The sequence below is a fragment of the Ochotona princeps genome, chromosome 10, assembly GCF_030435755.1.
Source record: "Ochotona princeps isolate mOchPri1 chromosome 10, mOchPri1.hap1, whole genome shotgun sequence".
Classification (NCBI taxonomy): domain Eukaryota; kingdom Metazoa; phylum Chordata; class Mammalia; order Lagomorpha; family Ochotonidae; genus Ochotona; species Ochotona princeps.
In genome coordinates this window covers 74838459-74848521 of record NC_080841.1, presented here as the reverse complement: position 1 = coordinate 74848521, position 10063 = coordinate 74838459, and the positions used below count along the sequence as shown (strand labels likewise).

General features: G+C 53.6%; 1 protein-coding gene across 2 annotated transcripts in view; it reads left to right on the top strand.

Annotated features, from left to right (window-relative positions):
- The first annotated feature begins 755 nt into the window (after positions 1-755).
- Positions 756-10063, top strand: part of MKX (mohawk homeobox) — a 73549-nt gene continuing 64241 nt past the window's right edge. Inside the window, exons 1-3 of one of the 2 annotated variants that reach the window (XM_058668908.1) lie at positions 756-849; positions 2637-2912; positions 4245-4404. In XM_058668908.1, coding sequence (XP_058524891.1) covers positions 2719-2912; positions 4245-4404 — 354 coding nt within the window. In that variant the 5' untranslated portion in view covers positions 756-849; positions 2637-2718. Of the gene's footprint in view, positions 850-2591; positions 2913-4244; positions 4405-10063 lie in introns of those variants that run through there. The other variant, XM_004588521.2, reaches the window with a different exon arrangement.

Sequence of the window (10063 nt, the reverse complement as noted above, 5' to 3'; positions counted from 1 at the left end):
CTTTCTGCTCCTCGCAGACAGATTCCCGGCTCCACGGGCGCCTTCTCTTTCATACCTGTGGGCGCCGCAGGTTGGTCACCCAGGTTCACCTCTTTCCCTCCTGGATTTGGTGGTCCACCTTACTGCCAGGAGGATGAGCTGGTCCCAGGAGGAGAGCGTGGATGCTTAGTCTTGAATTGTGCGAGGCAGCAGGGCAGACAGAAGCTTTCAGACAGGCAGCTCGCGCGCCCCGTAGTTACGTTGCAGGCACCAAGCCCAGCTCTGTCCCGACTTGCCTTCAACCTTAACCGCGGGGACATCTCGAGGAGCGTCCCAGCCACCTTCCCCGCCTAGGGCGCTTGGGCCAGCAAAAAAAAAACCAACTCGGCCCAGCTTCCAGCTCTCGCTACTGGAACCCAGCGCTCCCGGCGGCTTCTCCAATGTCTTTCCCCGCAGCGCAGCGCAAAAGGAAAAGGGGTTTCCCTAGGCGGTGGGATCTGGGAGTCACCCAGGCCTTGAGAGGTAGCCTCGGCGGGATGAGAGCAGGAATCTCCACTGGCGTCTTCGCTGCTAGGGGTTAACAGCAGCCCCCCAAGCGGCTCGGCGGCTGGCGGCCCGGGAACTTGGATACCGCGCCCACAGGATGTTCGCCGGCTGGGCCGGGCAGTTAGGAAACATGAGAAGGCCTCGGTATTCCTGTTCCCGGGCCCCGCGCGCCTGTCTGGGTAAATAAAGCCGAGACGGCGGCGGTGCGGGCGGTAAACGCGCTGCAGCCGGCGCGGAGACCATGCGGCGGGGATGGGAGTGTGCCTAGCCTCGAGCGGGGAGAGCCTGCCGCCCCGCAGCCAGCCGCCGGCCCCTCCGCCCCAGGTAAGGTGCAGTCCGGGGCACAGTGGCGGCGGCTCGCCGCGGTCCCAGCGCGCGCCTTCCCCTTTGCCAGGGAGCACCTCGGCGCTCCTCGCGCTTCCCCCACTCCCGCCGAAAATCCGGTAGGGACGCGGCCCCGCGGAGGCCGAGGCGGGCCCACTGTCTTGTACCGGGAGCCTCCGAGCCTACCTGGCCGCGCGCCTCCTTTGCTAGGCGGGCGCTGGGCGGAGCGGTCCGCAGGGACTGAACTCCACGGCCGCAGTGTGGAGCGCGTCGCGGTAAGCGGGACGCCTGCGAAGCCGAGAGACGGCGCAGGGGACAATCACGGGCTTCCGGAGCTGCGGTTCACACGCCCCGGGAACCCCGTGCAAAATGAAGCTCTCGGGCCTCTGCCTCCGGGCGTCTGCTGCTACAGACTCAGAGGGCGTGCGCCGCCGCGTCCCTGACTGCTCGCTTGCCTGGGGACAGCCGGGAGAAAGCGAGAGGGTCCACACCCTTCACGGCGGCTGCTTTGGGAAGAACAGCCCATTGCTTTGGAGGCAGTAGGGGCCGGGGGCCAGGCTGGGGTGAGGGCAGACGGAGGGGCTGGGGTAGGGTGTCTTGTCAGAGGATAGCAAGTGTGCGCGCACATCATTAAGCGCACTGCTTTAAAAACGGGAAACGAAGCCAGTCCTGAAGGTGGATCGGTGGCTAGGAGCATGCATTTGGGCTCGGATGCTGGTCGCCAGGGCCGTGTGCACACACTGGGCACGAACCTGTCTGTTCGCAGCTGGGCGCCGGGGTTTGACTTCTTTCCCCCCAGAAATAGTGGGGTCCTCAGTTCCGCGGGCAGCTGTGGGGCGGGGCGGGGCGGGGCGCTTTGGCTAGGCACGAGGAAGACGCGCGCGGGCGCGTGTGTCTGTGTGTGTGTGTGTACGTGGGTACGTGTGCGGGACAGGCGGCGCTGGCAGTGAGCTGGAGGCCGGCCGCAGGGAGGAAGAGAAACTGCCCCTAGGCGCTTCGCGGGCAGATGCGGGGGGCGGACGACTGTGCGCCAGTCAGGATACACAGCTGCCACCACCGCTCAGGTGAGCAGCGGGCTGTCTGCAGACGTCCGAGCACTGCGCTGCTTGGTCTCCGAGGTTCTCCCCAAGCCCCCCCCCCCAGGGGGAGTAGGTGTAGAGAGGCTCTGAACCAGTGCTTCGTTGACGCGTTGCGATGTAAGTCAGCCCCACTCCATGGCTCTGGGCACTGGGACATCTTGGAGTTGCAGGGATCTGGGGAATGCTAGGAAGAGAGAGGTGTGGAGGAGGCGCGTTTGTCCCTGATTCCACTTGGCTGTGCAGTTCTTGAGGCTGCTCCTAAAATCCCTAGTCCCTTGCCGCCTCCCTGTCCCTACACCAAAAGACTTTAGTGGAAAGAAGACCGCAGAGGGTCTGAGCCAACACCTTCCCGGAATGTAGAAAACAGAGACGCCTCCGATATCCCGGTATGGCCCAGGACTTGCGAACTGCGCCCGAGGGATGCGGTTCTCCTTTTTACTCCAAATCATCCTTTTCCAAATGCTCGCCGCCCGGTGCCTGACCGGCTAGCACCAGGAGGTGCGTCTGAAAATTGCTTACCCTAGCCTCGTGGATAGAAGTCCGGCTGGAGGAGCAAAGGGGCCTACCAAGGAGAGGAGGGTGGGCCAGGTGTGGGAAGGCGGGGGCTTGTCGGTCCCGCCTTGGCCGCGCCGCCCGCTCCTCCCCCTCGGCTGAGTTCGGAGACTCGGGGGCTGCGGGCGAGTAATGGGATGCCCCTTCATGTTCCAGAACCCCAGTCCTGTCGTGGAGCTCCGGGCGGCTCGGCCCCGAGGCGCTGCGGCCGCACGGTGCGCCCCCGCCAGCCCGCACCATGAACACCATCGTCTTCAACAAGCTCAGTGGCGCTGTGCTTTTCGAGGAGCGAGGCGCTCAGGAGCGGGAGAGGGGCGGCCGGCCCTTCGGCGGCGGCAGTGTCCTGGACAGTCCCCTCGGCCGCCCCGAGGTGGGCCTCCCCGACGGCCCGCTCCTCAAGGACAACCTCGGCCTGCGACACCGACGGACCGGGTGAGCACCAGCCGGAGCACGCGGGGTGGCGAGGAGTGGGGTGGTGCCAGCCTTGGGCCCGGGGCGGTTAGGTGCGGCGAGCGGCGCGGGGGTCCCGTGGGGAGCACGGGCGCACGGGCCATGGAACTCAGGGTTCCCGTCTCCGACAGGAGTATTTCCCATTGTATGGGACTAGTTTCTCAAAATAGGAATTATCAGTTTGCCGGGGGTAGTTAAAAGGCTTGCTGAAAAGTCCAGGAGCCGCCCCCTCGGTCCTCACCTCCCTGAACCTCACGGTACGGGGTTCCTTGCCCCCTTTCCCGGCAGAAATCGCGGAACCGGCTGCACAGGTACAAGGCAGGGTCCAGCAGCCTGGGATGTCTAGGTGGACCCTGAGAAGCCCTGGCCTCCGCTCCCAAGCTCGGAGACGTGGGGCGCTCGCCTGGGCGGGGTCCGCTGCGAGGCCGGAGGGGAGGCCGCTGCTTTCGTTTTAGGGGATTGGGGTTGTTGGGGATGGAATGGAATGTCGACCCCCGAGTGTCGGCCCCGCCCGGTGTTGGAGACTCGGGGAGCCCCTAGGCAAGCTTAGGCGAGGCCATCCAGGTCGACCGCACCTGAGCGATTGCGTCAGCTGCTTGTCCTGCGGCGTGGCTGGTTCGGGAACTACAGAGGAGGTTTCGTTCAGGAAAAGTGGCTTCAGAGGAGCCCAGAGGAGCCGAGGGGAGCGCGAGCCCGGGGCGCTGCGGCGGCGACACCTCCCGGAGCGCCCAGGGAGCGCAGCGCAGCACCCCGCGCCCAGGTCCCCCCCAGTCTCTGGATGAGGACGCCGGCTCCTGGAGGGCCTGCTGCCTCACTCCGCACACCTTTCCTCTGGGAAGCTTTGCTGTTGGGGTTCTCTCTCTCTCCCTCTCTCACTCTCTCTAATCCAGGGGAGCCAAGGAAATAGGTGAGGGCTGATGGGTGGATAACTGGGACTGCCTTCTGCTTTACTGCCCACCCGCCCTCTGAGACCCTGGGGCGCTCTAGTCAGCAGGCTAGACCGCAGAGCGGCCTTGCCGCCCTATTTGCACCTGGAGTGACCCTTGACTGCGCTGTGAACATTCCCCCCACCTCCGCCTTGGGGAAATAAACCCAGCATCCACAACCCTACATGACCAGAGGGCAAGGGTGAGGTGACCCAACACGGAAGTGGCGGGATGAGTCCCGCACCCCTTGCTTCGTTCTCACCTCGTTCCGAGCGCACTGCAGAACCTCCGTGCCCAAGGGAGCACGGGACTTGGAGGGACTGGACCCACCTGCCCCTTGTCAGCGCCACTCACCCGGGCCGCTTCTCTCTCCTTCCCCGTGTCCCAGATCCCGGCAGAACGGCGGCAAGGTGAGGCACAAGCGCCAGGCCCTGCAGGACATGGCGCGACCCCTCAAGCAGTGGCTTTACAAGCACCGTGACAACCCGTACCCCACCAAGACGGAGAAGATACTCCTGGCCCTTGGCTCGCAGATGACGCTGGTACAGGTGAGCAAGGAGCCGCCCACCTTGACCCTCGGGCGCCCGCGCCGGGCGGAGACTTTTACGCGCTCAATGCACTGCGTGCGGGGCCAGAAAGGGGCCAGCTGCTCCGGGAGCCATCAGTGCGGGTGCTGGGCCTGCTCGGCCTGCTCGGCCTGCTCGGCCTGCTCGGCCTGCTCGCCACCACCTCCGCTACCTCCTGGGACGTCCGAGGTGCGGCAGGGGCCAAGTGCTAATTCCGAAGTGGGAACCTCTGCGTCTCGGTGCCTTCTCTCCCGCGACTGGGAGTTGGCGGAGGGCTCTTTAAATGCGAGAAAGGGAAGAGTCACCAGAGAAGTGCACGAAGGTGCGGATGCTGCTGCCCGCAGGGGAGTGTTTTCAAGGCTTAAAAACACTTTTAAGGCATTTCCGGATGTCTGATACCGCAACGTGGCCGTGGTGCGTGGCAGCGTCCACTTGTATTTCTGGAGCATTTCCGGTTGTTGGTGGCAGTGAAGGCTGTGGGGCCAGGGCCTAAACTTGAAGAATGCCCGCCTGCCGCTGAAGTGCAGAATTAACCTTGATTAACTGTCTTTGCAGACCCAGATAGGAGTGGGAATGGAAAGGCAAGAGGTGGCTTTTTGCATCCCACCTCCCCGTCCCACCTTAAAAAGCAAACATCATGATATTAGCTGGAACCCACAGCACTTTTTTTTTTTTTTGCTGGTTCCTTCCCCCCCACCCCCATAAGGTTTTTATTAATGAGAGGAGGCAGCTGGGATGGGCGGGCTACTCTGAAAAGAGAAATGGTCTGACCTGGTTTCATCTCTGACTACACCAGCAAGGGAGTCGCTGGTGCAAACATCATCTTACTGGCTGTTCCCAGAAGCAGGGCAAACACAGAGTAGCCACGTTTTACACGTGAGCTGACCGCGACTCCAAGGTTAAGTGTCAGGGGCCTGAAGTAAATCAGTCCCAATCCAGTGCTGGTTTTGGTCGCACCATGGTTTCTTCTTCAGCTGAAGTGGCATGGCCCCCTATAACCATACCACACAACCGGTGGTTGCAGGAGAAAGAGGAGGGGGTCTGGAAGAGGGAGCAGCGTAATACATTGCATTAGAACCACCTGGCTTCCTTGGTGGATTTTGGACCATTCTGGCAAATGTACTGTAATGGGAAACCCCTCTCCCCACATAAACTTTGTTGTTAAGTAAGTTTTCCAGAATATGTTAAACAGACGCTTAGGAATTGCTGGAAAGTTTGACAAAGTGAAAGCTGACTTGTGGTCAGGCTTATCAGAGGTCCAAAAGGTATTTGCTGATTTTAGGAACACGCTTTCGTAACTGTTAGCAGGAGTTGTACTGTTCTTGGCTTGTTATTTGTGTGACATAAAACTGTGCACTTTACTGTGATTTATAGAAGGTAGATACTGCGTGGATTATTCTAGTTAGGAAAAACTCAAGAAAAATGAATGTGTTTGCTCAAATTTCAATTTAAACAGGTGGGCTGTTTATCTTGGAAACTCATGCGTCCTTACACTTACTGGACTATTTCACAGTGATGTCAGCAGGAACGAAGATCGTGTTAGTTGAGCCTGTGTGTGGCTCCACGTTCAATGCTTGTCACTGCAAAAAAAAAAAATTGCACATTTTAGAACACATTTGGTGATGAAAAATCACTAGGCAAGACATTTGCATTTTCCTAGGCAGCTATGTTGTTGAGCTGCAGTACGAATAGTTGCTATTTTAAGATAAAGTTGAAGTGTTTGCTACCCATAATGGTATTTCAAATGTAAATAATAAATCTTTTTACATTTAAATCTTGGAAAAACAGCTAGCATATCTAATTTATATGAATTTCCATTCAAAACCTCTTTTTTTCTTAGTCCCCTGAAAGTAGAAATATTCAGAATGTGTGATTTTTTTTGATTGAGTAAAGTGGTTATAATGTTACATCTATCTGTCCAAGGCCACTTGAAAATTGTGTGGAAAATGTAATACAGACAACCAATATTTGATACAAAAACTTCTTAAAGTGATGCAGAGTTTTTTTCAAATATACATTTTCTGTGAGATGTTTAAAGACCTCCCATATAATAATTTTCAGTTTTACCATAAACAAAATGAGATGATGGAACTTTAAAAGGATAATTACAAAAAAAAAATCTATGTAATGGAATTTACAATGAACCCCATACAGAATTAAGTTCAGGTCCAGTTCTTTCCTTTTAGTTTTTATTTATTTATTTTTCTACTTTCAGTTATCTGAAAGGCGGAGACAGAGCTACCATCCACTGATTCACTTCCCAGATTTTCACTTCGGCCAGGTTTGGGCTGGGGCTGGACAGGGTCTGGGCCAGGCCGAAGCCAGGAACTAGGAGCTTGGTCTGTGTCTCCCACATAGGGGGCATACACCCACCTATTTGAGCCATCACCCACTGTGGCCCAGGTTGTGCATTAACATTAAGCTAGCTCAGAAGCGGTGCTGGGATTCAAACCAGGCATGCTGAGATGGGATGTAGGCCTCTTGACCACCGGGCTCAAAGCTCGCTCCAGGCCGTTATTTTCAGTGAGGTATAATGGGATGCCTATGTAATAAAAAGATTATATACATGTAACATACACACAAATACACAAATCACAAAAATAAATACACATGTCAACAAACACACAGCTAAAATATATACAAGGGGGCTCGTATAAGTCAGACCTAAATTCAGCATCCAAATTAAGTCCTGACTCTGTAGGGTTGCAAACAAATTACGTAAATAGTTTACACTTGTAAAGGGAAAAAAACATAAAATGGTGATCTGAATAAAGCTTTTGATCTCTACAACGTAGACTCTTGTGTAATGAGGCACACTGCCCAGTGGGTAAATGTGCTCCCATGGAGTCAGGGGCCGAGAGCGTGACAGTGCGTCTGTGTGCTGTATCACCTAAACATGGCGCTTTCCACGTACTCCTAGCAGACAGCGTCCCTTTTGGAAACAGCAGTAGAATCACCATGTGAGTTCCCCAGGCACCTTTGTAACAATAAAGACACTCTTGAAAACTGAGTAGGTTGTCACCTCTGTCCATAGCAGGCAGAGGGCGGCTCCTGGACTGGAATGCTATAAGACGTTCTACAGACAATCACGGGTGTGTCTGTGCTGGTGGACAAAGATGGGGTGTCTTCCTTGTTTCTATTCAGATGCCTATTTCTTGCTTCCCACATTGGCTTCCTGTCTCATCTTCTCATGTCATGAGCAGACAGTCTGCATCACTGGTGTTTTTTAAGCTCCCCAAACCGTCCTTTTGCAAATTTCTTTTACACTTGATGTTTTCCTTTGGTTTGTGTGCCAGCATTTTCATGTGGATTAGTTTCACTTTTTTGTTACATTTAGTAAGGAAGCATGTAAGGATTGGTTAGCAGTGTGCTTTGAAGCTTAGAAATAAAAAAGCTGGAACCCTAGTAGAGCATATGCTTTGTGGCAAGTCGATCTGAGGCCATTCATAAGCACCTACATTTTTTATTCTTGGAAAATGAAGCAGGAAGAAATAGATATTCAGCTTTTGTTTATTTCTACTCTAGGCTTGGTAGCATCTCCTAATTTATATAACTGATAGTGTTTGCTCCATTAATTTGATGTCTTATTACTTTTATTTTTTTTTAAAGATTTATTTATTTTATTACAAAGTCAGATATACAGAGAGGAGGAGAGACGGAGAGGAAGATCTTCCGTCCGATGATTCACTCCTCAAGTGAGCCGCAACGGGCCGGTGCGCGCCGATCCGAAGCCGGGAACCAGGAACCTCTTCCAGGTCTCCCACGCGGGTGCAGGGTCCCAATGCATTGGGCCGTCCTCGACTGCTTTCCCAGGCCACAAGCAGGGAGCTGGATGGGAAGTGGAGCTGCTGGGATTAGAACCGGCGCCCATATGGGATCCCGGGGCGTTCAAGGCGAGGCCTTTAGCCACTAGGCCACGCTGCTGGGCCCGATGTCTTATTTCTTAATGAGTTGTAAGCGTTTTTGTGGCAATAAAAGGGAGATGATGAGGCCCAGTGTGTTAGTCTAATGGGATCCCAAATAGGCACCAGTTCCTGTCCCAGCTGTTCCACTTCATTTCCAGCTCCCTGCTTGTGGCCTGGGAAAGCAGTAGAGAATGTGCCAAAGCCTTGGGACTCTACACCCACATGGGAGACCTGGAAGACGCTCCTGGCTCCTGGCTTCGGAATTTCTTAGCTCTGGCCATTGGGTTGCGGCCATTTGGGGAGTGAACCAGTGGATGGAAGATATTTCTCTCTGCCTCTCCCTTTTCTCTGTAAATCTACCTTTCTAATAAAAATAAATAAATCTTTTTAAAAAAAGGTGTGGGGGAGATGACTGCTTGTATGTGCATATGTTTTGATCTTTTTTTAATTAGGGATTTTTAAAAAAGATGTATTTATTTTGATTGGAAAGTCAGATATACAGGGAGGAAGAGAGACAGGAAGATCTTCTGTCCAATGATTCACTCCCCAAGCGGCCACAATGGCTGGAACTTAGCCAATCTGAAGCCAGGAGCCCAGAGCCTCTTCCAGGTGTCCCACGTTGGTACAGGGTTCCAAGTGTTTGAGCCGTCCTGGACTGCTTTCCCAGGCTACAAGCAGGGAGCTGGATGGGAAACAGGGCTGCTGGGATTAGAACAGCACCCATATGGGATTCTGGCGTATTCAAGGTGAGAACCTTAGCCACTAGGCTAGTGCATCAGGCCGTGTGTTTTGAACTTAAGCAGCCAAATATTCCACAGTCCTTGATTCGCAAGACTGATCATTGCTCAAATGAGAATGTACTGTGTCGTCTCAACATAGGCATAACTTAATTGTGTAATGGTAAATAAACAGGTGATAAATGGTTAGAGTTTTGTATTTTGCAAGAAATGGAGCTTCCCTCTTCACACTTCTTCCTCTTGAAAGTCTTAATTTCGTGTGGTGTGTCAATTTACCATTTTAACGCTGCTGTGTTGCAAGATTCTATCCCCTGTGTTGACATACCTGTGTTTGGCTTGGTATTGACCGCTTCTGCAAAAATATCTGTTGTCATTATGGACTGGAAGGGCTTGTGGCAGCGGTTCAATAATCAGCAAAACAGACTGCTGCTTCTGCATTGTCCAAGTGTTATACTACACAGTGTGGCAGTGACGGACTCAGGACTACCGCCGAATGACCAAGAATACATCTGTGGGTCCATAGCATTCAGCAGCGGATGGAGGCCGGTTACATTCCTTTTGCTTCCCTGTACTGATTGCTTTGTCAATATGCTGAATATAAACACCTCTGTTGGAGTGGGACAAGAATCACTAGGCTTTCCCTTTCAGCTCCATATATTCTTTTGTTGTTGTTGTTGTTTGGTTTTTTTTTCTTTTAAGCAACAGGCTTGACACTCAAATATTGTTCTAAAATCTACCCTAAGTCAGGAGGCCTATTACATGTAAAACACAATTCAAAGAAAACATGGTTGACAACAACCTGAAGGAATTTATGGTACGTAAAAGGTATAAAATTGGTACCTTAACCTTCAGTGAAACCCTCAGTTTGCTTTAATTCATCAGGAAAAAATTGCAGAATACCATTTATGCAGATTTTTTAGCTTCCTGTTTGCTGTTTGCAGGACCTACTACAAGTAGATATGTAGATACGTATACGTCAGTCTGTTTTCAGCTGCTAGA